The 26,775-nt window shown below is 55.6% G+C and overlaps 1 protein-coding gene and 1 long non-coding RNA gene across 6 annotated transcripts; one reads left to right on the top strand and one right to left on the bottom strand.

The window, feature by feature from the left end:
• Positions 1-3,436: 3,436 nt before the first annotated feature.
• Positions 3,437-4,553, bottom strand: LOC112650725 (uncharacterized). The gene is made up of 2 exons (XR_003130396.1): positions 3,896-4,553; positions 3,437-3,545 (listed from the first exon to the last, which is right to left on the bottom strand). It is a non-coding gene; the product is annotated as an uncharacterized LOC112650725 (long non-coding RNA).
• A 561-nt stretch (positions 4,554-5,114) lies between these two features.
• Positions 5,115-26,387, top strand: GEM (GTP binding protein overexpressed in skeletal muscle). Of its 5 annotated transcripts, XR_007407068.1 has the most exons (7): positions 5,115-5,643; positions 6,873-7,212; positions 14,018-14,094; positions 14,996-15,200; positions 24,315-24,434; positions 25,851-25,989; positions 26,176-26,376. XR_007407068.1 is itself a non-coding variant. In XM_049103864.1 (6 exons), the coding sequence occupies exons 2-5, from the start codon at positions 6,882-6,884 to the stop codon at positions 24,416-24,418; spliced, it is 717 nt and encodes a 238-aa protein (XP_048959821.1). In that variant the 5' UTR covers positions 5,115-5,643; positions 6,873-6,881; the 3' UTR covers positions 24,419-24,434; positions 25,851-26,387. The 5 variants fall into 5 exon arrangements, 3 of the variants coding, with proteins under 3 accessions (XP_048959821.1, XP_025289379.1, XP_025289380.1); XR_007407069.1 differs by lacking the exons at positions 25,851-25,989; positions 26,176-26,376 and adding an exon at positions 24,825-24,913 and having other exon boundaries at positions 24,315-24,775; XM_049103864.1 differs by having other exon boundaries at positions 25,851-26,387.
• Positions 26,388-26,775: the final 388 nt, after the last annotated feature.

Below are 26,775 nucleotides of genomic sequence, written 5' to 3'. Positions count from 1 at the left end.
CGGTTGCTTTCACAAACAAGGGTTTGATGAGCGTCCCTGCGTCTGTCTCCTTGTATAGTATAGAAGATGCACAATTATGAGCGGAGTTGCTGGCTTACACAGAGGGTACTACGCATCCAACGTCCTGGATGTTGACGGTTGACCTCTGAAGGTGGCCATACCTACCTAAGCTCCCACCAGTAAGGCAAAAGAACCTCCCTTTACATTTTCGTCAGCGTTGGCATCGTCAGACTTCTGAATGGGAATGTGCTGGGCCCCTACTTTACACATCTTCTCCGGGATTATCATTCCCTTTTACAGATGAGAAGACTGAGGCTAAAGTAAGGAGTGCTCCGAGTATGAATGAACGAGGGAATGAATATGGTGATATTTTGTTTATTTTATTATTTCTCCCACCAGAACTTCAGCTCCATGAGTTATAAGTACCTCTTCCTAGCCCTTAGAACAGGCTCTGGCATCAGGGAGATGCTCAGCACTTACATATTGTTGAATGAATGAATGAATGAATGGAGGAAGCTGGGCCGAGAACAGAGACCAGGAGCCTCCCCTTGGCTTGCGGAGATACACTCTGCACTTCCTCACTCACACTGCAGGGTCTTAGCAGGAGCCGTTCGGCCTGCGGCTGAGCTAACAGTGGAGGAAGGGGGAAAGCTAAGAATTTTTCAATGGAAAATTGAATCTGCTCAGCAGGAGTCTGATGAGGCGCTGGGGCCAGCGAGGGAGGATGCAGCTGGAAGGAGTGTCCATCTGGATCCCACAGGCCTCTGGGTGTTGAGAGGTTATTCTTAGCCATCTTTTCTTCGGTCTTTATTTTCTCTTAATCAGGGCTCTCTTGATTTTGCAATTGGAGCCTTTTTTTTCCTCCTTCTGTAAAACTACGATTTTCCATATAGTAATTCTTTCCTTCTTTAGACTTCCCGGAGGGGGTGGGTGGTTCTTTTTGTGCTCAGACACTTTGCACATTGCCTCCCACCCAGCTCCTCCCGAGCGCTTTTGTGGCTGGTGGAGACCTATGATGTGAGCTGAGTATTTGACCCCGGCTCCCTGTTGGTTTCCAGAGAGCTGAACCATAGCATTCTCCTCCCTAATTATTTTTTCCCAGTAACATCAGTGTGAGTACATCCCCCGCCCTCCCTCCCGGTGCCTCGTGGGTCCTGCATTCTGCTGGATTAATTTAACTTGAGCCTTAAGAGGCAGCAAAGCCGAGGGCAGGTGGCCCAGCTCCAGTCTTTGGTTCCTGCGTCATAATCATAATCACTGGCATTGACATGGTGCTCTGGGGTTGACACAGCACTTCCACACTCAGTAGCTCTTCCGAACGACAGAGGTCAAGGCCTCTGGGGTCTGCTGACATGCCCAGCATCCCGTGCCTTAGAAGAAAAAAGGCCTGGGTTTGAACTTGCTTTTCTTTTCTTTTTTTTTTTCTTTATTGGCGTTCAACTTGCCAACATATAGCATATCACCCAGTGCTCACCCCGCCGGTGCCCCCCTCAGTGCCCGTCACCCACTCACCTCAACCTCCCGCCCACCTCCCTTTCCACCACCCCTTGTTCGTTTCCCAGAGTTAGATGTCTCTCATGTTTTGTCACCCTCACTGATATTTTCACTCATTTTCTAGCTTTTCTGCTGCTGAATCCCCTCCTTACCTTTTCTTACAGCTCCTACAGGGGTTACGAAGTCAGATCCCCTTAGGGCCAGGTACGTAATCAAATGAGAGAAGCTGGCTGGGGTAGAAAACGGTAGGGGCTAGTGAGGACTGTGGGAAATTGGAGAACATGCCTGGCCTAAAGGCGTTGAAACGCAATACATTTAAAAAGCAATTTAAAAATCCATTTATTTTATCACCTCCTCGGTGCCCAGTCTGTGATCCACCTTCTGTTAGTGGGAAAGGGAGAGCATATGGACGGTGTCACCTTTGCCACTGAGTAGCAAGACTTGGTGGCCTGGGTATGCACCCCTTGGTTGCAGTAGGTGTCCAGTGTCGATGAGGCAGTTTGTTATGTTAAAGGCCGAGTGATTCTCTTGCTATTAGGGTCGTGTTACCTACTGAGGATGCGCGGATCTTGGGTCTACCCGTCATCTCACCTCCCCTAGAGTTTTCAAGGGATGAGAGTCTGAGAAATATTAATGGTTGCACTGGTCCCTAGTCTCCAACCCACAGTCCTTGTCAAAGTTCTATCTCCTCCTTCTTTCCCACCTCTTTCCACCTGCTCTCATCCCTTCTTGAAATCATGGGACTCGGGGGCTCAGGTCTCTATTCTAAGAGGAAGAGTGACAGAGACAGAGAGGTTGCTGGGGCCTTAAATGAACCCCAAGTCCCCATTCTCATCCAGGGCATGGAACCCAGAGAAAGGAGAGGAAGAGGATGGCTCATGCCTTTAAGTAGAGAAAGCCTGCCCCTTGGTAAAATGTGGCCCAGTGAAGGTCAGGGGCTTTGGCCAATTAGATAAAAACTCCTCTTTCCGAGGGGAGTTAGGAGGAAGGTATGGCCTGAGGTGGCAGCATGGGAACGGCTGACGTGTCTCCCCTAGGACGGGTTAAGATCATGGCCCTGGAGGGTGGGCCCTGTGACCTTGGACAGATTGTTTCACCTCTTTCCTCATCCCCTTCACCCGTAAACCATGGGGACGTACAGTGGTGATGACGATGAAGATCTCCTTAGTTTGCTTTATGAAAAATTATTTTTGTTGATTCATTCATGTCCCCAAATAGTTTGTCTAGGACAGTCACCGTTAATAATCTGGGAGACGTGGAAGGCATGCGTATTCAGTAAATGTTAGTGAATTTTGAGCTCTGCCTTCCAGCGACACGGGTCTTCCTGTTAGCTGGGGCCCAAGGGAGCCCTCAAATGCTGCCAGAAGGACTATGGAGAGAATCATTCGTAGACTAAGAAGCTACAATATTCTGCCAATATTTTCCTCTTCGGAACTTGCCACTTGTCCAAATGCCCTGATTCTGCCTTTTTTTTTTTTTCTTTTTCTTTCCCCGGTTCCACACCCTCAGATGGTCCCAGTGAGCTGGAATCCTGGACAAGGTAGCTGGGATTCTGTGGCTAAGCTCTGGCTCTCGAATGTGCTTTTTGTGAGGTATAAGTGTGATTTTTGTCCACATACTCCAACTTAACTGTCGTTCAGTTGAAACTTTTGCTGAGTAGTTGTTTTCCCAGCTAGGTTTTGTGGGAAGAGAATTTAAGAAGGCAGATTCATTCATTCATTCATTCATTAAAAGATTTTATTTATTCATGAGAGACACAGAGAGAGGCAGAGACACAGGGAGAGGGAGAAGCAGGCTCCCTGCGGGGAGCTCGATGTGGGACTCCAACTCCGGACCCCAGGGTCACACCCTGAGCCGAAGGCAGACGCTCCACCACTGGGTCCCCCAGGTGCCCCAAGAATTAGGTTCTTATCAAAGGCAGAAATAGCATTGAGAGGCTATATAAGATGCTTAATAGTTTCTCATTTATTCTTAGGTTTTAGCCACATAATGTTTCAGTGGAGACCAGTTGACAGAGTAGGAGGCTCAGCACGGAAAAAGCCTGGTAAATTCTGAAATGCAGATAATCCACAAATGACAGGTGTTGCAGCATGCAGTCAGCTATGTCTTAGATGATCTCTTTCCCTCCCCCAGGCAACCCCCCCCCTGCGCCCCCATACTAATCTCCTTTCTCTGCATCTGTGGCCATCCCCTCCTGCCTAAGCCCAGAAAAAGATTCAATGGTGATGAAGGGCACCATCCGGGAAATTATGATACCCGGTTCTAGTTCCAGCTCCAGTTACTACCAGCTGAGTGGTGGTCATCCCCCCGGGTCTCGAGTTCTTATGTATAAAGTAGGAGACTGAGGCCAAGCACCTGGGGTGGAATGAGCTCTAAATTTTCATGACTCTGTGGATCCCACCTTTGCCAGCTCGGGGCCTGGCAGGTCTCAGTAGCTGGTCACTTGGATAGTCCCCAGTGCGGATAACTGCATGCGGGATGACTGAGAATGGGCTGTAATCACAGCAGAGCCCAGCCACTCGGATGGATGCGGGCCTTTGGCTGCTTCCCGGAGCCGCCAGCCAACCCAGAGATGGAGCTGGCTGGAAAAGCGGATGGATGTGTTGGAAAAGGCCGGTGTCATCTCCAAACCCAGCGTCTGGGAAAGGCCCATGTCCCCAGAAAGAGGTCACCGAAACCCTTCAGCTGGTGGTGCAGTGCAAAGAGTCCGGCAAACCAGGCTTTGGATCCTGACTTTGCCACTTCCAGGAGCTGCGTGACCTTGGGCAAGCTCCCCGGCCCGGGCACTCTTCTCCACGGAATGGGGGAGGCTATAGCGGCTGCCCTGCAGGCCTGTGGCAGGATGGACCCCACCTCCCTGCCGAGTGGGCCTGGGTACTCCGAGGCCCGAGGTCCTCGGTGCTGGTAGTGGTTAATGTTTGCCCGGAGGGTGGAGGGTCGGGTGGGGGACAAGGCCCGGCCTGGCTCAGGGCTCAGGGCTCAGGGCTCAGGCTCCTCCCCACGGCGGGACCGGGAGCTGCTGAGGGAGCACGGCATGGGGCATGGGGCCGGCCAGCAGCTTGCACCTCTGAGCCAGTGGGTTTTCGCAGCTGCTCTCCCACGTCCCGACCCCTCATCACCTCTGCGGCCCCTTCTCTGTGGGTCGTGCGGGAGACGGGAAACAGCGGTGTGGGGCTGTCCTGCCGCGTCCCCCAGGGACAGGGCGCGGGGGGGGGGGGGGGGGGGGGGGGGGTGAGTGGAGGGGGATGGGGAGGGGGAGGAGGGAGGAGGGGGCCTGGGGGGTCGGGGAGGGGGCCAGGGGAGGAGGGGGCTGGGGCTGGGTGCCGGGGTCGGGGAGGGGGCCGGGGGAGGAGGGGGCTGGGGCGGGGGGGGGGGTGCTGGGGGCGGGGAGGGGCGCGCGGTGTTTCTCCATCCTCGCGCACCCACCTGGTAACAATGGGAGGAAACGAAATAAAGGAGCCCGGGATGAACCGTCGTTATTTTTCAAAAGGGAGAGGTTGGGGGGTCACATGACTGCGAGTAACCGTCTGGGCGGCGAGGCCGCGACTCGGGGTTCGCTGCAGAGACGCCCCTCCCGCGGGGGCGCTGACGTCACGGAAAAGCCCCGGCGCGGACCGGCCGCCGCGCTATAAACTGCGGCCCGCGGCGGCTGCGGCGGCGGCACGGACGGCGGGCACCCCGCGAGCGCCCCGGGACCACCCCGAGAGCACCCCGGGAGCACCCCGCGAGCACCCCGGGAGCACCCCGCGAGCGCCCCGGGAGCACCCCGCGAGCACCCCGCGAGCACCCCGGGAGCACCCCGCGAGCACCCCGCGAGCACCCCGGGACCACCCCGGGAGCACCCCGCGCGCACTCCAAGAGCACCCTGACAGCACCCCAGGAGTACCGCGCACGCACCCCGAGAGCACGCACCCCAGGAGCAACCCGAGAGTACCCCGAGAGTACCCCGCGCGCACCCCAGGAGCACCCCAGGAGCACCCCGCGCGCACCCCAGGATCACCCCGAGAGCATCCCAGGGGCACCCCAGGAGCACCCCGCGCGCATCCCCGCGCACCCCAGGAGCACCCCGCGAGCACCCCGCGCTCGGCGACCCGGGACCGCAGCGCACCCACGCACTCGCGGACTCGGGCGCCCCCCAGGCCCAGCCAAGTAAGCGGGCGCGTCGGGGCGGGGGTCCTGGGCCGCGGCGGGAGCGCGGGGAGCGGGGAGCGGGGAGCGGGGAGCGGCGGGCGGGGGCACGCGCGGGCGTTCCCAGCGCAGAACTTTCTGAGTTGAGCCGGGAGCCCCGGGAACTTGGGTGCGCGCTGTGGCTCTGGGGGCGCGGAGCGGGGCAGCGGGTGGGGGGGCAGAGCCCAAGGTGCAGACGAGGCCCTTGGTCCCCAGGTTCGTGGGTTCAGGCCCGGACAGGGTCACCTCCGCCCGCAGGGGCCGCCCCAGGAGCGCCGGCGGGCCAACTGAGGCACGGCCCGAGCCCGAGCCGCTGGTCATCCCGGGTGGTGCGTCCCGGAGGGGAGGCGGGTGTGCGTTTCCCACGCTCCCCACGAGTGGCCTGCGGGGACCTCCGCAGAGGAGAACTTGTCCCCAAGTTGCTGGGGGCGTTGGCAGGTCCTTGCGCCTCCGATTCCCCTCGGGGGGGTGGAAATCTGAGCTGGATGTGAAAGTCCGCGAGTGGCCGTGGCTTAGTGAGAGTGGGGCCTCCTGTCTGCAGAGGTGGTGGGTCCCGGCGCAGCCGTCACCTCCCTGCCGCCCGCGGGCTGGGGTCTGGGGTTTAAGAGGCCGTGTCTGTGGGCAAGAGGGCAGAGCTGAGGCAGGAGCCTCAAACCGAAATCCTTTTATACTTTTTATTTTTTTTGCCCCCGGCACTAGCTCACTCAGCAGCTGCAGGGCGCCAGGGCAACTTTACTAAACATGGAAGTTCCAATGAGTGCTGGTCCCGGGCAGCCCGGGGTGATGTCATTGCCACGTGTCTCCCGCCCGGGCACAAAAGCCCTCTGGACGCGGGTGCAGCTAGGAGCCCTGTTTGGACCAGAGCCGCTAACGTGGCCGCCGTCCCCAGCTCCGTCCCCAGCTCCGTCCCCAGCTGCTCCGGCTTGTTGCTCGGCTGCCTGCCTGCGGGGTGCGCTTCCTGAGGACGCGGGTGATGCTAGTGGCTCTTGCTTCCTCTTGCAAATGAGCTGGTTACTAATCCTGTGTGTGTGTGTGTGTGTGTCCAGTGGAAAGCCTCTTGGATTTGGAGTTTCCTTGGGGTTCCTTGTATCAGGCTTCCTTGGGGCTCAGCCCACCTGCTCGGCTATCGGCTATCGCTGCTGGCTGACGGTATCCCCCCCCCCCCCCAGCTGTGCTTACTAACGGGTACCTCTGGGCTCTTTGCTCTCCAGGACCCAGCGATGACTCTGAATAATGTCACCATGCGCCAGGGCCCCGTGGGCATGCAGCCGCAGCAGCAGCGCTGGAGCATCCCAGCGGACGGCAGGCACCTGATGGTCCAGAAAGAGCCCCCGCAGTACGGCCAGCACCACTGCCAGTCGGCCGCCCCGGAGGACCCCTGTCGCCGGAGCTGGTCCTCAGACTCCACGGACTCAGTCATCTCCTCCGAGTCGGGGAACACCTACTACCGGGTGGTGCTCATAGGGGAGCAGGGGGTGGGCAAGTCCACTCTGGCCAACATCTTTGCAGGCGTACATGACAGCATGGACAGCGACTGCGAGGTGCTGGGAGGTAGGTGGCCCAGCCCCAGTGGGCTTCTGTCCGCGGCGGTGGTCCGGCCTGGAAGAGCGAGGGGGCGGCCGTGTATCTGCAGAGCTGGGAGTGGCCGGGGTGCGTTCTTGGCGCTGGCTGGGGAAGCCGAGTCCCCAGAAAAGCCCTGGCATGGGTTCTCGGGATGAGAAGATGAAAATGCTCGTAGGTGGAACCCGGGCCAGAAAGGGAATTTCTTAGATTCCAGCGCCACAGGGACTAAGGGGTAGACGGAGTCAAGAGGGCAGAGCCAGCGCCTCAGGATGCCACGTCTGCCTTTTGCCAACTCTGACCTGGATTTTTCAGGAGCTCAGTGTAGACACAGTTTTTTTTCCGGGGTTATACATAAAACCAAACCGATTAGAAAGGCTGTTAGGATGGATTTATCAGTTTCCACCCTTATTAGAGTTAGATAGTTTGACATCTGAAAGAGTACAAGATTTTTAAAAAAACTTTTTAAAGTATAACATCGGTGATGCATATGTTTGTATAGAGTCTTGCAGGTTTTCAAGACACTTTTCCATGTCCAATCTCGCTTAAAATAGTGATTATTTAAGACTCACCTATTTCCCAGGCTGATTTGAGGTGACACAGTGACAAAATGCACATGATCCTCAAATACCCCTAAAGCGCAGCACTGTATTCTGCGAAGTAATAGGATCATGATCATCGATGCTACTCATGCGATGACCTTCAGCCACGGCTCCCACCGGAGCGTACATGACGAGGGCAGCTGCAGCTCCTTGTCTGCAGCTACAGAAATGAAGGGAGAACCTTCCAGCCCCGTGCGAGGGGTGGGGTCTATCTGTACTTCTTGTTGCGACTCACCGCTGAGCAGGGACTCCCAAGGTAGGCAGATGCCTTGGTGATGCGTGGGTGCAGGAGCCCGCTCCTCCCTCCCTCCTTCCCTCCCTCCCTCCCATCGGCCCTTGTCACCAACAAATTTTTCCTGGTTCCCTCCGGCGTCAGGGAGTTCACTGCTTCATGTGACAGCTCTTGTAAGTGATGACTCATGGATAGGACATTGATTTGTCCCCTCACTTCTGGAATCTCAGGGCCTACAGCTAAACGAGCATCCAGGAGAAATAGGGTCAGAGGCGCGTTACCTGGTTCTCCATAAAGGCTGGTGGGTGACCGTCGATCCTGGAGCGAGGGAGGCAGGAATGGATTTCTGGGATGAGCGTCTGCCACAGGAGACGTGCTTTGTTGGGTACCTTACGTCTGCCAGTGTCTATCTGAGTGCTTGGAAGATTCCTGTACTCCGGTGGCCAACCGAGTCTCCCGGATGCCGGGGATCAGTAGCTAGGATTAGAACTCAAGGCTTTATGATCTTAGTTAGGTGTCGTTCTCACACTGCCGTCGGCAGGGAACCTGCTCGGTGCCAGGCACTGTGCTGAGTACTTCTCATAAGTCATTTTCTGATAATAGAAAAGTCGAACCGAATTCGTGTTACTGTCCCCATTGTACAGGCGAAGACAGGGAGGCTTGCGGCATCAGGTCCCTGTCCCGGGGTGGTAAAGCTGGTCCATGGTGTCACAGACCTAGGGAATCACACCTGGGCGTGTGCATCCAGTGTACCCTGCAGGCCCCGAGGCTGGATCCGGCTGCCGCTAGCATCGGGTGCGTGCCCGGCTGTGTAGGCCCCGGGGCACCCCGTGACGCACGCGTGCGACGCCGAGGCCCCTTAGCAAGGAGTGAAGTGCCGGTGACTCATTCAGAGCGGGGTCAAATTAGTAAATCGCTTAAGAAGTAGCAGTCAAGTGTTTCGGGAGGCGGGCAGGAGGGAGAGGTCCCCCAGAGGCTTTCGTTTGTTTTTGTGGAGGGAGGTCTTGGAAAAGTTAGTGGGGGGCAGCCTTTCAAACATGTGTGCCCCCCCCCATCGCTGGGAGGCGAGTGGCTCTCGCTGGGAGGCGGTATCCCCGCAGGCACGGAGCGGAGCGTGGGAAGCCCGACTCACCCCTGGACCTGGAAGGCAGAGGCTTCTCTCTTTGGGAGAGCGCTTTGTGTCACGCGGGGAGGGCGAGGGGGACTCCTTTCCTTCTCCCCTCCAGCAGCGGATCTCTGGCGAGAAGCTTCTCAGGTGACCCGTCCTACTGAACGTGTCCCATTTGAGTGACTTCATTCGTCCTGTCTAGGATTGCATCTCTCTCTCTCTCTCTTTTTTTTTAAGATTTTATTTATTTATTCGTGAGAATACACAGAAACGAGAGAGAGAGAGAGAGGCAGAGACACAGGCAGAGGGAGAAGCAGGCTCCAGGCAGGGAGCCCGATGCGGGACTCCATCCTGAGTCTCCAGGATCACGCCCTGGGCTGAAGGCCACGCTAAACTGCTGAGCCACCCGGGCTGCCCTAGGATTACACCTCTTATCCGTAGCCAGCTGTTGGAATCACTAGGGGCTTCATGTTTCCAAAGAAGAAGGTTTTCCAAGGCATGTCCCCCACATTGTTCCTTTTTCAGCATTAATCATTAAAAAAAAAAAAAAAACCCAAACCAAAACCCCCTACACGGTACTCTCATCAGATTTTCTTCTAATAAAGATGGTGTGGTTACAGCTATCTTGCAATAATCTTATGACTCTCTTGGCACATTTGATGCCACTCATTCATCCTTCCTTCCTTCCTTCCTTCCTTCCTTCCTTCCTTCCTTCCATCCATCCATCCATCCTACCTTCCATCCATCCATCCATCCTTCATCCATCCTTCCTTCCTTCCTTCCTTCCTTCCTTCCTTCCTTCCATCCATCCATCCATCCTTCCTTCATCCATTCATCCTTCCATCCATCCATCCATCCATCCATCCTTCCTTCCATCCATCCATCCTTCCATCCATCCATCCATCCATCCATCCTTCCATCCATCCATCCATCCTTCCATCCATCCATCCATCCATCCTTCCATCCATCCATCCATCCATCCATCCATCCTTCCTTCCATCCATCCATCCTTCCATCCATCCATCCATCCATCCATCCTTCCTTCCTTCCTTCCATCCATCCATCCATCCATCCATCCTTTCATCCTTCCATCCATCCATCCATCCATCCATCCATCCATCCTTCCATCCTTCCTTCCTTCCATCCATCCATCCTTCCTTCCATCCTTCCTTCCTTCCTTCCTTCCTTCCACCCACCCACCCTTCCTTCCTTCCTTCCTTCCTTCCTTCCTTCCTTCCTTCCTTCCTTCCTTCATTCCTTCCATCCATCCATCCATCCATCCATCCATCCATCCTCAATAGTTACTGAACGTACACCCTGGAGCTTGGTGAGTCACTGCAGAGACATGCAAGTCTGAGGGCTTCCCCTACAGATGCTCACACACCTACAGGGTGTGTAATGGAGATGGCTTTACAGCAATTCTACGCCAGGATAAGGTGTGACGAGCGTCTTGAAGGAGGTACGAGGACAGTGCTGGGGGAAACTGGAGGAGAAAGGATGACTTTTGGCTGTGGAGGTCAGCACAGGGGTCGCGGAAGGGGTGATCTGCGATGTGGACCCTGAGGCCAGCTGGGGTTCGGGAGTGCTGGAGAAGGCCCTGGACTGCAGCCCGTTGGGTGGATCTGAGGCCCAGCTTTGACACAGATGGGCCGAGTGCCGTTGCACAAGGCCCGGACCCTCCCCAGACGTGCTCATCAGTGAAACGGGGACAGTGCCTTTCCCAGGACGCTAGCGGCCGACAGGACGGGGCATACGTGATGCGTGTAGCGTCGTGCCTGGACGTCCGTTCCAGCCGATTCCGAATCTACCCCTTCCTGTCCCTGGACGCAGGGTCCCAAACCGCCACTTCTGTTCCTTGTGGCCTCGTCCACCTGTGTCCTGCCCTTGCCGGGGGCCCCGTGACACGTGCGGAAGACACAGATGCCGCCAGCGGGGAGGACAGGGCTCATGGAGTGGCCGCCCCTTCGGAGTTCCTGGGGCTGCAAGGGCAGAGAGCGGAGGAGAGTTCCAGGGGGACGGGGGTACTGGGGCCTCACAGCTTTGGAGGGGGCACGGGAGCCTGTGGCAGCGAGAGAGGGCACCGTGCGAGTCCCACGGCCTTGGACGGGGGGGGGGCCCTCCTCCCACAGTGGGGGTCGACTGAATGGTTAAAGTGTGCCAGCCCAGGGAAGGCCGCTGGTGTCACCCCATCACGGAGGCTCCACCCCACCCCTCGGGATGATCTCTCGTGATGCACAGCGTGTGCCTGTGCCCCCCGCTGCCCCCCAAAAGCCCTGGAGAAATGAGGACTGGCCCAGACCCAGATACCAAAAACCCCCACAAGCCAATAGGCCTCAACCCTTTCTCCACATGCCTTAAACCCAGGACTCTTCTAGCATCCCATATTCTTTAATTTCCCTTCTCCTTACCCGATTAGCCCTTGAGAAGGCGACAAGGTGAGCGACAAGGGGAGAAAGAGAAAGGAGCCTGTTGGGTGCGGCAGGTGCTCCCAAGCTTGGCGCAGGGCCCGGAGCCCGGGCATGGGCATGGGCAGGGAGACAGGGCCCAGATACGCTGTTTCAGGCTCTTGGATTTGCAGCGCAATGATTTTCAGGTGGAGCTGAGTCCAGGAATCTTCCAGAACAGTGGAGCACTCAGGTGTCTACTATTTAAGGTGTTGACCCTTAATCCACATTTTCTCTAGGATGTTCCCATATCTCCTGGACCAGGGAACAGTCTGAGCTTGCTCCCCCACCCCCCACCCCCACCCTGTGATTACCGTGTAGCGTGTTTCGCTTTGAACTGCAGGGGACGCACGGGAACCCTGGGGCCTGCTTGTGGGTGCCGTGTGGTGGGCTGAGGGCACACAAGGTGCTGCTCTGGCGTTTGTGAGCACGGGGAAGGCTTTTTTAGAGAAGAGGAAAGAAGTCCGAGGCAGCCACCAGGCCGCCAGCTCCCCCCCGCCCCCAGTGCGGCTCAGGCTGTATAAATAGGCCCATTGAGGCACGGGGCCTGCTCTGTGCTAAGCCGGCACGTCCCACCGCGGTCCCGCTCGGCTGCACGTGGTGGATGGGCTGCGCGTGACGGATCCGCTCACCTTCATCCAGTGTCCTAGATGAGCAAGTATTTAAACCAGGAGCGTTGCTTGCCGTAAACCCCTCACTATTCTAGAACAAGGAGCGCCCCAGTTTCCCCGAGGTGCTTTAAAGCGAGGGCGCGCGTAGAATAGGAATAATGGCACATGTGGCGTCGGACCCTCTTTCTCCTTGACTCTCGCTTCGCCCAGCCTCCTCCGCCCGGACGAGCGATGACAACAGCTGACATTTGTGGCCTTTCCGCTTTGAGCCCAGGCTTAACACGTGTCCTTGTCACGCGGCCTTGAGGCACGAATGCTGTCGTCAGTCCCATTTCACAGATGCGGAAAACTGAGGCTCAGGGCACGTAAATGGTCCAGAACTGCGTAGTGCAGAAGGGATGGCATCCAGATCCTAGTTCAGGTTTGCTTGTGCTTGTATCCCCAGGGCTGCGGTCGGCGTTCGTTCATTCTCTCGATAAGTTATTTGCTGCTCACCTGCAGCTTGCTGGGCACTGCCCAGGGGTCGGGGGTAGAGTAGCAAGCAGCACTCATGCAGACCTCTGCCTTAACATTCCAGGGGTAAGAGGGACAGAAAGTAAGAAAATAAGTTAAATGGGACACCCGCGTGGCTCAGTGGTGGAGCGTCTGCCCTCAGCTCAGGGCGTGACTCCGGGGTCCCAGGATCGAGTCCTGCAGGGAGCCTGCTTCTCCCTCTGCCTGTGTCTCTGCCTTTCTCCCTCTGTGTCTCAGGAATAAATAAATAAAATCTCTATAAAAAATAAGTTAAATGGATTGCATGTTAGGTGCCTCGAAGTATGATGAACAAAAACAAAAAACTGGGAGGGAGCAAGAAATACTGGTGGGAGAGGCGTGGTGCGGTTCTAAGTAGATGGCGAGGGAGCTTCCCCTGGACGGGGGTAAGGGCACAAGCCTTCGGATGATCCAGGGGACAGATTTCAGGCAAAAAGAGCAGCAAGAAAAATGGTAAAAAAACAAACAAAAAAACCCATCATTATGAAAATCATAATTTTCAAATGATGAAATTCCAAACGGAGCCTCACTGTGAAAATAGAGTAGGGGACGGGCTGACTCATGCCGAGTTGATGGGACTCCCTCCTGCAGAAACCCCGTTCCCTCGCCCCCCACCTGGTCCCTCCGGGCAGGGGCTGCTCCGTCCTCGTTCGTTCGCTGCCCCTTCCCCTCCACCTACACTGGGTCTGGGCTGCAGGGTGGGGAGGAAGGTCTCGGGGGTCGTACTGAAGATGGGGAGAGAAGCCGGCTTAGTCCCAGGGAACCGTAATTTATTTTAAGGACGTGCCCGTGAGCCAAAAGAGTGATAGTCCCGGGATTTTTCCCTCGCTCGTCTCCCAACAGGAGCGATGCCTCGGGATCGCCTAGGGCTCCCGAAATTGCCAGTGAGTGTCCAGCAATCAGCCTCCCCCACCCGAGAGGTACAGGGGGTGTTTCCAGGGAAGGCTTAGGAGTGGGGCTTACAGACCCACCGGGTGGCGAGCGTGTTCCCTCCCGCAGCATCGTCCGCGGAGTCGGAGTCAGAAGCTCAGAGACCGTGTCCCCGTGGATGGTTTTCCCGGAGCAAAGGTCTAGGAAGGACGAGGACTTGGGGAGGCTCGGAAGACGTCGGTGTTCTGCTCGGGAAACGCTGGAGGAAGGGACGGACGTGGAGTGTGGCGGGAGGGGTTAGAGATAGCAGCCGGCCCCCCGCGGCTGTGTGCCTGGTTGCCGCGTGGAAAGCGTTGCCGACTTCCCTGACTCCCGCACCACTGTCCTTTCTTTTCTAGAAGACACCTATGAGCGCACGCTGATTGTTGATGGGGAAAGCGCGACAATTATACTCCTGGACATGTGGGAAAACAAGGTACGCGGAGCCCGTCTCTGGCAGTGGGTGCCTCGCGGGCCTGCCTTCCAGTGGGCCGTCTGGGGCAGGGGCAGGGGTGGGCCTGGGGCCTGTCCTTTTCCGTGTTCTAGCTGAGGTGGGCCCATTTGCTTCATTAGATGCTTCTTTCCCCCCCCGAAGTAGGAGCCTGTTCTAAGGAAGAGGCCACTCGCGGACGGGCTCTGAATAATAAGCAAGTTGCCGCGATTTGCCTTTAGTTCTATTTAAAATGAGACAAAAGCATTATGTCCACTTTAGGGAAAGTGCCAAGTATGGAGGATAATTTAAAACTACATAAAACCAGGTTATATGAAGTTGACATTCTTTTTTTTAAAAGATTTTATTTATTTATTTGAAAGAGACACAGAGAGAGAGAGAGAGAGAGAACAGAGGGAGGAGAGGGAATCCCAAGCAGACTCTGTGCTGAGCGTGGAGCCGACGCAGGGCTCGATCTCACGACCTTGATGTCATGACTTGAGCTGGAACCAAGAGCCAGATGCCACCCAGGCGCCCCCGGCATTGACATCCTTAACACCAGTCTCCAACATTTGCCTTTTTAAAAGATTCTGGGCTTCCGAGCACGTAGGCTCGACCTTGTGTTTACGGAGAGTCCTCCTATTCTCACCGAAGGATCCTAAATTTCATCAGCTGGGAAAGGGACAGGGAGTTTCTGGAAGTCAGAAAAAAAGCTCATTTTTGGTCGGTTAGATAGAAATTGGAGATGTGGTTTGGCCAAGTCGTCGTATTAATAATTCACCAACCCAAGCTGTATGTGGGAGGAGTGGACGGTAACAACTTTAGGAGGCGCGTATTGTTTCTCTGCGAAGGACACCTCACTCGCCAGGCCAACCCGAGCTCAGGGAGGGTCTTCTCGTTGTACCAGGGGGAGAACGAATGGCTCCAGGACCACTGCATGCAAGTCGGGGACGCCTACCTGATTGTCTACTCCATCACGGACCGAGCCAGCTTCGAGAAGGCATCTGAGCTGCGGATCCAGCTCCGCAGGGCCCGGCAGGCAGAGGACATCCCTATAATTTTGGTGGGCAACAAAAGTGACCTGGTTCGGTGCCGGGAAGTGTCTGTGTCAGGTAAGCGGAGCGGCGCCAGGACCGGGGCACAGTCTTGGGGTCGCCTGGCTTTCCTCCAGATGGGTGCCCTTTTCTCTTCTTTCATGAAGCCGGAGCCAGGGAAATGCCCCGTGGAGCGTCGTGGGGGAGGCTCCAGCGTTCCCCGCAGATCCTCTCTGTGCCGATGGCTGCGCCCTCGTCCTTCTGGCCCATGTGCCGCATTCCCCTGTCCCCGCCCTGGAATTCCGTTAGGGAAAAGAGCATGCTCGGCTCAGGGGAAGGGGGGGATTTACTAGCACTCCCCAACCTTTTCTCCTTGTCCTTTTCTCTAGGGAACTCTTTGGAGTTCAGGGAAAGAAACGTAAGATGGGAACTCTGATTGGGGGCAACTGTGAGAGTTTCAGTGAGAATAAGAATTCTACTCTGGTTGCCTCTGGTTCCTGGGGCCCCTGGGAACACCCTCCTTCCTGTCCCCTACCTTTTCCTTCCTAGATTTCCGTGAAGGCACCAACCTGATGGGGTCACACAGACATTTCCATGCATAGTTCAGGGATATCGCCTCTTTCCTTGGGTCCCTTGAGATGTTATTGGCCTAATACAGATCTGGTTCCTGGTACGATGGTAAAAAAATTAAATACTGCATTGTCGGGCCCCACTCAGGAGAAACGAAATCTGATAAGGACGTACCATATACAGCTAGCTTGGGGATGTCTCACTCTTAGGGGACGACTGTCTACAGCAGTCATTTTTTTTCTAACCAAAACGTGGATACAAGGTCAGGGAACACGACCGAGTGTTCAAAATTGAGGCTCTTCCGGAAAAGCCGGTCCATGCGGTTTGCTGGTGACCGTGTCGTACATTGGTGAAATCATCGAAAGTTTTTCGAAGTACCTCATCGAAGCTTTAAAATTGTTTTTTGAGAGAGAAAAGGCAAAGAGTAGGATTCTTGTTCAATTCAGGAAACTGAGTCAGGTGAAAGAGTTCCGAATCTGAGCTTGAGGACGAAGCAGGTCTGGATTCAGACTTAACAGGCTGTGGGAACTCCCTCGCATTTTGATTGATTGATTTTTGGAGATTGTATTTATTTAGTCATGAAAGGCAGAGACACAGGCAGAGGGAGAAGCAGGCGGGGAGCCTGATGCGGGACTCGATCCCAGGACCTGGGGATCACACCCTGAGCCAAAGGCAGGCAGACGCTCAACCGCTGAGCCACCTGGGCATCCGTCCCTCATGCTTTATTTTTTATTTTTTAATATTTTATTTTTTTATTCATGAGCGGCACAGATAGAGGCAGAGACACAGGCAGAGGGAGAGCAGGCTCCCTGCAGGGAGCCCGAGGTGGGACTCGATCCCAGGACCCTGGGGTCACGCCCCGAGCCAAAGGCAGGTGCTCCACCGCTGAGCCACCCAGGTGCCCGTCCCTCATGTTTTTAAGAGATCCCCCTCACCCCAGTTTCTTCATCTGTCTGAAAGGGAGAATGGAGTTTTCGGGGTTGTTTTGAACCTGGGCATACGGTTCGTGCAGTGTTCAGCCCGGCGGCGCGGGCAGCGCCGTAACTGCAGGCTGTGGTTTTCCCGTTGGAGTTAAGGTCACGTCTCTGCTGGAGGGGCCCTCCTCCCGGGAGCCTGAGGCGGGCCAGGTGCCCAGCCCGGCTCCCCTGCTTCCAGGAAGCTCCCCGCCACCCCGCCTGTGCACCCCTGGGGGACCCGCGTCGCCGTGGCCTGCGGCCCGGTGGCGCCGAGCGGCTCTGACTGTCCCGCCCTCCTTCCCCCGCAGAGGGCAGAGCGTGCGCCGTGGTGTTCGACTGCAAGTTCATCGAGACGTCGGCGGCCGTCCAGCACAACGTGAAGGAGCTGTTCGAGGGCATCGTGCGGCAGGTGCGCCTGCGGCGGGACAGCAAGGAGAAGAACGAGCGGCGGCTGGCCTACCAGAAGAGGCGGGAGAGCATCCCCAGGAAGGCCAGGCGCTTCTGGGGCAAGATTGTGGCCAAAAACAACAAGAATATGGCCTTCAAGCTCAAGTCCAAGTCCTGCCATGACCTCTCTGTGCTCTAGGCCCCCGGGGTCACCCAGATGTCCCCTGACGGACATCGTTGAGCGCCATCGGGACCGATAATCTATATTAGATTGCATCCTTCGGTACTATTACGTGCGGCTTCCCCCACTGTAGCTGGGAATTCACGTGTTAGCCTCACGGGCAGCCAAGGGCATGGCAGACCACAGGTCTTTGTAAAAATCAGTATTTATTTGCAGGAAAGCCTGACCTTGCTACTGGAACACCCGAGACTCCTGAGAGGGTGTGTTTGGTGTTCACACGTGTTTCCTCTCTCCTCCGGATAGTAGAGGATGGAAGGAAGCCTGCACCAGAACGCTCAGAACGAGGACTTTTCATTATTAAAATTTGTCCCGGTGTTCCAGGAGAGGAAGCTGAGGCCAGGGGGCCATAAACAAATATAGGAAAGCCGTCAAAGGATTAATCCGCGGGCGGGAAAATGAATCTCTCTGTACCGTATACTCATGGAGCTAGGCTTGTAGAACCGGGCTCCTCATAATCGTGACTATTATTGCTCCATCAAGCTGTGAAAAGAAATGATGGACCTTGCTGGAAACTAAAGCTTAGCAAAGGATTTTTGTGCAATGCCCACAGTTGGGGATCCAGAAATTTATAGCATTGGAACTGATACCGATACCGCTTACGGGATCAAAAATCCTATCTTCGCTTCTGTGTCTTACAGTGTTTTGTTTGGGGCAAAATTATTTAAATCACATTCTACGTAGTCGAACCGCCTCTCATGTTTCATGGTTTTTAAAGTCTTGGGGCCATCATGAATATATTTTTCAAATCTGAATTGTTGATAACCCGGAGTGCGAAATGCCAAATTTTGAAATATGATCAAAAGTCTGAGTTTTTATAAAACACGAAAGGCGAATACTTCCAGTGCTTCGGGTTGACCCTTGTATGCCACAGCTCTGCTCTATTTATTGTTATTTTGCAAAATAATAATCATTTTAACATTTGATAAAGCATATTTATGAACATATTTCTTAATAGGAAAAATGTCCATTTTATTACCATTTTCTATCTTTTTCAGAATATGCGAGTTTTTACCTATATGTCTTATAATAAAAAGAAATAAAATCTTTGGGAAAAAAGGCATTCTTAAAATGTTTTTCCTCCCCAAATAAGCCGATTATGATGCTTTCCGTATAGCTTCTAGGGAAGCCGTCTGTCCTCCCTGATCCAACCATCCTATGTCGGACATACGCAAGCGCACCCTATGGAAACATACCTGTTATTTTATATTTTATATTTATTTCTTCTTTTCGTCGGTGGTGGCCCCGTTGTTGTTTGTTTCAAAGACTACCCCTGACACCTCTCCTCTGGAGCCATGGGTCACAGTAACACAAGGTTATTTTTGGCTAATACAGTTGGGAAGTATTTGGGGTCCTCTAAATGCTAAGTTACGGTAAAAGCCAGATTGATCTTTTGGTTTGGCAAATTCCTGACTGAGCAGATGGGCCTTTGCTCCCCGAAGGCTCATGGTCTTAAGCTTGACTAAAGCATTAGAGGAAATTATAAAGGATTAGGGGGGAAAAAAAGGAACCTGGTGATTTTCAGCCTGAGATCTAGCCAGGCAAGGAGAACGTGGTTAGCGCTTTGCCCTCCCTGCGTTTCTGAGTCTGTAATGAGACACGCAGCCGTGGCACCTGCGACACCGCCTAACGCAACAGCTTTAGGTAACTCAGTTCTGCAGGCCCGTTCTCCTCCTTTTTTCCGAATTGAGCGCGGAGGTACCCATCTCTGTGCACCCCGCCTCCTTGGATCGCTCCAGGGAACGGTACAGGGAGGTGATATTATCAAGAGTGAACCTTCAGGTTTCACAGGTGACATCAGGGCCATTTAACGTCAGCGGGTCTTTAGAGCAAAGGCGAAACCTCTGTGACCATCGGTGTTCTCATCTGCAAAGTGGGCTTGCCGACAATGCCTCTCTGGTAGGATGGTGAGATGAGCATCTTCTGATCAGCCGCACGTGAAGGGCTCAAGACGTGTCCGTTTTCATTGCCTTACGCCTTCCATGGTGTGAATCGTTTCCTGTGTCTGCCTTCCCCCAAGTGGAACTGAAGAACTCCTTAAAGGCAGGGCCTGCTGCATTTCCCTTTTTTCCCTCTGCTCTTCAGCGCCGTCCCTTGTGAGTGTTGGGCTTTTATAGTGTTTCTTCTTGAATAGACCTCCCGACGGCCCCATGGAGTGCGCAGGCCATTTTATAGCAAACAAGGTCAGGGGGATAAGCGGCTTGGCCCAGTTCAGATCTGAAGTGTCTGAGCTACAAGTGGTGTCCAGATGGGACTTGGAGTCCTTGCATCTTCCCGTATCCCAAACTGTTTCCCGGAGACACAGCTCTTTCCATCCCCAGGTACCACCACACACACCACACGTGATCCCCCCTCCACATCACCCCCCACCTACACACATACCCCACCGTATACACATACCGCACATCCCGTACCCCACTGCACACCTCGCACCCCACTCATTCCACACATACCACACACGCTCTCGTCACACACCCCTCCACACAGCACACATGTACATGTGAGCATACAGCAAACACAGCATGTATATCCCACACCACGTGCACTGCATCCCACCCACACACCAGCACACACACACCCTGTACATATGCGTTCTTTACACTATTGTCTGTCCTCCCCGATCCGACCATCCTACTCGCGTATGTTGGATCTTCCCAGCCAAGGGACCAAGAGCTGCCAAGACTCTCTAGCTTAAGGGCCCCCGTTTGGGATCGTCACACTGGGGCTCCCTCAGTTTGAGCCGGGGCAGGACAGTGCGGGGTGTGTTCTGCTCCAAGAGGCTTTCTGGTTAGGAGCTACCACTCTGGAGTCAGACAGACTTGGGTTTCACTCTGGTTTCATCACTTAGATGTGTGGCTGGGAGGAACCTCCTGGCCTCAGTTTTCCATGTGTGGCATGAGAATGCTGGGCTCACAGGGTTGTGGTGAGGATGGTGGAGACCTGCAGAGGTTATCCTCCCACGAGAACTCCAAGGCCTTCTACTCTAATACAACGTCTACCCCTTCATTCCCTCATGCGCCCTTCAGTGTTATTGGGCACCCAGGACCTGCTGGGTGCTGGGAATGTAATGACTGAGACCCTATCCTGGTTCCCAAGAGCCCTGAAAATAGTGCAGTTGCATGTCCCAAGAAGCCGAAGATGGTGGCATTGACAGTAGGAAGGAACCAAAATAACCACGGGAGGAATATACCTGGAAGGGACTGGACGTGCTGCCATTAGATGAGATCAAATGAAGGAAAAAATTATTAAAATGATTGGATTTGATGTGGAAAAGTAAATTGGGCTATTTTTTAAAAATTCCATTTTGAGGAAGTGGGAACATTGGGGAAACGTTGGTCTTTAAACATCCTACAGTTTTGCTCCTTAATACGTGAGCTCTTCAATAAAGGGAGAGGCAGATGGTTATGAGTTCACTTGGCTAAATTTATGGACTCTTGCTGTGCAAGGGGCTGCAGAGAATACACGTTACGAGGAGGTTGTGCCTCTAAGAAGCTTGTGATAGGTTAGTGGGAAGTGGGCACCGTGGTGAACGAGGACAAATGCACAAAAACCTAGAATAGACTGTAGAAGATCAGAAGGCCCAGCAGAGATGTGTGAGGGAAGGCAGTTGGAGCTGGGGTGGGAGAAAGAATTGCTTGCTTGACCGGTGCAAGCATGAATGTCTGCTTGGAGGAAGTGGCATTGAGCTTGATCTCGAAGGCTCTTCAAGATTTCCACAGGTAAGATTGGTTGAAGAAGAGAGAAAGGGAGAGGTTGGTCTATGTCAAGAAAATAGCATGTAGCATGAGCAAGGGCAGAAAGGCAGGAAAGTGAAAAATCTGTTTAGAAAAATGAGAGAGCAGCTCTATTTTTAACTCTTTGAGGAACCTCCCACAGTTTTCCAGAGGGGCTGCACCAGGTCACATTCCCACCAACAGTGCAGGAGGGTTCCCCTTTCTCCACATCCTCTCCAACAGTTGTGGTTTCCTGCCTTGTTAATTTTCCCCATTCTCACTGTTGTGAGGTGGGATCTCATTGTGGTTTTGATTTGTATTTCCCTGATGGCCAGTGATGCAGAGCATGTTCTCATGTGCGTGTTGGCCATGTCTATGTCTTCCTCTGTGAGATTTCTGTTCATGCCTTTTGCCCATTTCATGATTGGATTGTTTGTTTGCTGTTGAGTTTAATAAGTTCTTTATAGATCTTGGAAACTAGCCCTTTATCTGATATGTCATTTGCAAGTATCTTCTCCCATCTGTAGGTTGTCTTTGAGTTTTGTTGACTGTATCCTTTGCTGTGCAGAAGCTTCTTATCTTGATGAAGTCCCAATAGTTCATTTTTGCTTTTGTTTCTTTTGCCTTCGTGGATGTATCTTGCAAGAAGTTACTGTGGCCGAGTTCAAAAAGGGTGTTGTCTGTGTTCTCCTCTAGGATTTTGATGGAATCTTGTCTCACATTTAGATCTTTCATCCATTTTGAGTTGATCTTTGTGTCTGGTGAAAGAGAGTGGTCTAGTTTCATTCTTCTGCATGTGGATATCCAATGTTCCCAGCACCATTTATTGAAGAGACTGTCTTCCTTCCAGTGGATAGTCTTTCCCCCTTTATCGAATATTAGTTGACCATAAAGTTGAGGGTCCACTTCTGGGTTCTCTATTCCGTTCCATTGATCTATGTGTCTGTTTTTGTGCCACATGGATGGAACTGGAGGGTATTATGCTGAGTGAAATAAGTCAATCGGAGAAGGACAAACATTATATGTTCTCATTCATTTGGGGAATATAAATAATAGTGAAAGGGAATATAAGGGAAGGGAGAAGAAATAGGTAGGAAATATCAGAAAGGGAGACAGAACATGAGAGACTCCTAACTGGAAAATGAACTAGGGGTGGTGGAAGGGGAGGAGGGCGGGGGGCGGGGGTGACTGGGTGACGGGCACTGAGGGGGGCACTTGACGGGATGAGCACTGGGTGTTATTCTGTATGTTGGCAAATTGAACACCAATAAAAAATAAATTTATTATTAAAAAAAAAAGAAAAATGAGAGAAATTCACTATGGCCAGGAGTGTTCTAGAAGGTGGATAAGTGATGTCATTAGTTAAGGATCTCAAGATGAAATCATTCTGGAGTCCAGGTGGGCCCTAAATCCAATGAGTACACAAAGGAGAGAGAGACAGAGATCGAGACCGAGACCCGGACGCAGAAGAGACAGACAGGGAAGAAGCCCCCGTGAAGATGGGACCGACACAGGAGGGATGCAGCCACAAGGCGACAAATACCGGGGAATGCCCGGGACCTCCAGGAGCCGGAAAGGGAAGGAGGGACTCTCCCCTAACGTCTTCCCAGTGACTACGGCACTGCCAACACCGGCGTTTTAGGTTTCTAGCCCCCAGAGCTGCAAGAGGATACGTTTCCGTGGTTTTGAAGCCACCAAGTTTGTGATAAGCTCAGGGGCCCTAGGAAACCCGGGCCTTCGGGTTATTTAGGGCAACATACTTGGCATCTCTAAGCCTCAATTTCTTCATCTGAAAAACAAGGATAATACCCATCTCTAAGGATTAGTGTGAGGATTAAGTATAAAGCGCTTCATTTATCGCCTGGGGGAGGTGGGAGGTGAGCAATCTGCCGGGGAACTCGGCCACGCTGGCCCAGTCGGTCGGTTTCCAGGCCGAGAGGTTCCGCTTGGTTTGGAGGCGAGGCTGGCGCTTGAATGTTTCCATCAAGGATGGGACAAGGCCACGTGGCCGTGCGGGGACAGCCCGGGAGCTGGAGGCCTGAGATGCCTGTGCGGAGGCCAGTGAGGAGGCCCTGGGACGCCTGGCTTGGGCCCCGGGGTGCGTGCAGGCACAGGGAGGGCGTCATGCATGGGGAGGGGCAGCCCCCCAGTCCGTGGGGCATAGTCGTGCATGGGGAGGGGCGACCCCCCATCCACAGGGCACAGTCGTGCATGGGGAGGGGCGGCCCCCTAGTCCGTGGGGCACAGTCGTGCATGGGGAGGGGCGGCCCCCCAGTCCGTGGGGCACAGTCGTGCATGGGGAGGGAGGCCCCCCAAGGCAGCAGGGGCGACGCGGCGCACAGCAGAAGCAGGTGCACACCAGGAGGTGAGGCGGGCAAGGTCCCACTGCACCTAAGGCCTCGGCCCTGGCGACTGCCTGGGGACAGCCCGGAGCAGGAGGCTGTGACCATGGGTCCGCGTCCAGGTCAACTTCCGGGGACGTGAGGACGCCCCGCGGCACACCTGCCTTCAGTCGCGCGGCGGCTGGGGAGAAGGGTGTGCAAGGACGGGCTGGGCATGCAGGTGACCGGGCTGGGCTGTGCACCCGAGGATCGCGCGTGGGGGCGCCGGCGGGGCACAGAGGGACGTCGCATGTCCCCTAGACTGTGGCCCTGGTGCGCGTGTCAGGGTGGGCGCCACGTGGAGCGCCGGCGTGGCCCGGCTTCAGTGTGGAGGGAAGGCAGCGTGCGAGCGGCCGTGCTTCCAGCCGCGGGGATCCGCTCAAACAGGGCGAAGCAAAAGCTGGTGTGCGGCGTCCTTCACCCCTGACGTAGAGCAGCTAAGCCCCGGCGCTCAGCTTTGAGAACAACAGCAACGGAGGGGGGCCCGGGAGGCGCCCCGCATCCTCCTACCACCCCGAGGCCCTCGGGCAGCTGTTTGCCCCAGGAACCAGGCTGCCTCGCGGGGACACCGAAAGTTTTGGAAGGAACTCTCTCTAAGGTGTTTGCGGTCCTAGGTGCACGCGCGTGCACACACACACACACACGCTGACAAACACGCAGACGGGTGTTCACACACACGCATCCACATTTGCAGCCCCGCGTACAGGCGGGGAGAAGATCCGCCCCGGCAGCTGCGGGCACTGCGGGCCTCCCGGGAGGGCTGGCAGGGTCCTTGCCAGGCGCACCAAGCACGCAGGTAGGGCACGTGTGCAAGAATCGGGGCGCGGGCAGGCCACGGGCTGCTGGGGATTCAGCGCAAGCCACCGGCCGGCTTTTAGTTGGCTAAGAACACGCCACCATCCGATGTACCTGAAAGCAGTAATTTCTCTCTTTTTTGTAAACATCAGGCTGCGCAGGCCAAGGGGCCGCAGTGGAAATCCTACTAAAAAGACCCGGAGGAAGTCGCCCTGCGGTTCATCTATTTGATGAGAAGCCGGAGCCGGTGGCTTAGGACGCAGCGGTGTGAGGTGCTGGGGGATCGGCGGGGTGACTGCGCACAGAGGCACCGAGCGGGGGCAGGAGAGGGTGGGGAAGGGCCCCCTGCACCCCCCCCGGGTCTTCTGGATGAGCCCGGCCCCCCCCACCAGGCACGGAGAGCGGCGAAGGAGCGGCCCGGGACCTGCCTTCTGCTCCGGGGAGGTGGGGGGCGCCCCGATATAGGTAGTGACCCCGGGGTCACTTGCCCTCAGCCCAAGGGGGGGCCTGATAGTAGGTAGTGACCCTGGGGTACCTGCCCTCAGCCCCGGGGGGCCTGATATAGGTAGTGACCCCCGGGCACCTTCCCCAGCCCTGGGGGCCCCTGATATAGGTAGTGACCCCCGGGCACCTGCCCTCAGCCCTGGGGGGCCCTGATATAGGTAGTGACCCCTGGGCACCTGCCCTCAGCCCCGGGAGGATGGGGGTCCCGATACTAGGTTGTGGGCCTGGGAACCTTCCCTCAGCCCCAGGGGGACCCCAATACTAGGTAGTGACCCCTGGACACCTTCCCTCATCCCTGGGGGGCCCGATATAGGTCATGGGCCCGGGACCTTCCCTTGCCCTGGGGGGCCCCGATACTGTCGCCATCAGTGATGGGTCGCCTGAGTCCCGGCCGGGAGGATGGTTGATGGGGAGGGCAGTGTCCCACAGTCCGACTGTCGAGGCTGACATTTGTCGCGGGGAGCAGGGTGCCAGGTGCAGAATCAGGCCTCCAGAGCAGTGGAAATAGGGTTTGGCCCATGTCCTGGGCCTGGGGGGCCACGGGGGCCGCCGGGGCAGCCGGCAGGTGCAGGCGGCAGGGGAGCAGGCCCGGGCCGGGCAGGGGGGATGCAGGGCTCAGGCCGCGCTGCCCTCCCGTGCACTCGGGCTCAGGCTGCTTTGGGAGGGGTCGGAGGGAGGCGGCGGGTGGGAGCGACCCCCGCGCCCTGGAGGTACAGGCTTACGGCTCGCCCGCGGTGCCGAGGCAGAGGGGCCTTCAAAATCCCCGCGCGTGAAATGAGAAACGCGGTTCCAGCCGCACAGGACAAAGTGCTAAGCAGCAGAAGGGAGGCTTCATCCTGAGGAACATCCAAGTCCCTACAGGGTTTAAAGGGTCGGGCACGCAGGCGGCGGTGCCGGGCCTGTCTGCCCATCAGGCCCGACCGCCACGTCGGAGGGGGTTACGGGGTGGCCGGCGCGGGCAAGGGTCCTAAGTAGCGGGTCTCAGCGCCCCCCGTGCCCCCGCCACCTCTGGGAGTCCAGCAAGCAGACCCTCGCCCACCCGGCTGCCCGACCGCCACCTCCCGGAGGGTGTAAAGCCGTTGAAAGACCCCAGCCGTTGGGGAAGTGCCAACGCGCTCTCCTGGCAGCGAGGGAGGGAACCGTTAATTCGATTTCCTTGATCGTGTCTTTGAGACTCTCTGCAGACAACGGACAACGAGACACGCTATTTTGGGTGTCGAAGATGAGGACGCTTGACTCTTAAAAAATCGGGTTGATCGTGACCTTGGGCCCTGCCCTGCCTCCATCCCGCAGATGAATGCGACCTGAGGGGTTCACACGCAGGTGCCTCGGGCGGTGCGGGGCGCGTGGGAGGAAGTGCCCAAATCCCTGGTGCCGGGCGGGGAGGTGGGGACGGTGGGTGCAGCCGGGTGCACGGGCGGCTGGAGACGTGGGACCGTGGGGCCGAGGAAGGGGTCGGCTCTGGAGCCCAGTGGCTGAGGTCTAAATCCGGGCTCCCCTAATTCCCAGCTGGGTAACCTGGACAAGTGATCCCGTCTTCTGTAAGCTCAGGTTTCTCATCTGAATGAAGAAATCGAATAAATGAATTAAAACATGGGATCCCTGGGTGGTGCAGCAGTGGTTTGGCGCCTGCCTTTGGCCCAGGGCGCGATCCTGGAGACCCGGGATCGAATTCCACGTCGGGCTCCCGGTGCATGGAGCCTGCTTCTCCCTCTGCCTGTGTCTCTGCCTCTCTCTCTCTCTGTGACTATCATAAATAAATAAAAAAAATTAAAAAAAAATAAAACATTATCTCCCTATTATTATTTTTTTTATAGGAAATGGGAAAATGCACACAAAGCCCCGTCACCGGCTCGTGATGAAAGCCCCAAAGCGTTCAGCTAAGGTTCATTTTCTGTACTCGAACCAAAGGCCAGGAGCTTTCAGAGCTTAGCTTTGAGGGGGCCGGAGCCAGGGAGGGTCCTCCTCACCCGCAGTCTTTCCCGGGGGCAGGCCCGACTCAGCCCGCCTGCGCTGGCCCACGGGCGGCCCACACTCGCCGCCGGGGTTGCACGCAGGGGCTGAGAACAGGCTAAACAGTTCAAAAACCTTTTTCAAGTTTTTTTTTTT

This window comes from Canis lupus, chromosome 29 (genome assembly GCF_003254725.2).
Source record: "Canis lupus dingo isolate Sandy chromosome 29, ASM325472v2, whole genome shotgun sequence".
Taxonomy (NCBI): Eukaryota; Metazoa; Chordata; class Mammalia; order Carnivora; family Canidae; genus Canis; species Canis lupus.
The sequence above is the reverse complement of the archived record's forward strand: the minus strand, read 5'-3'. Positions and strand labels throughout refer to the sequence as shown.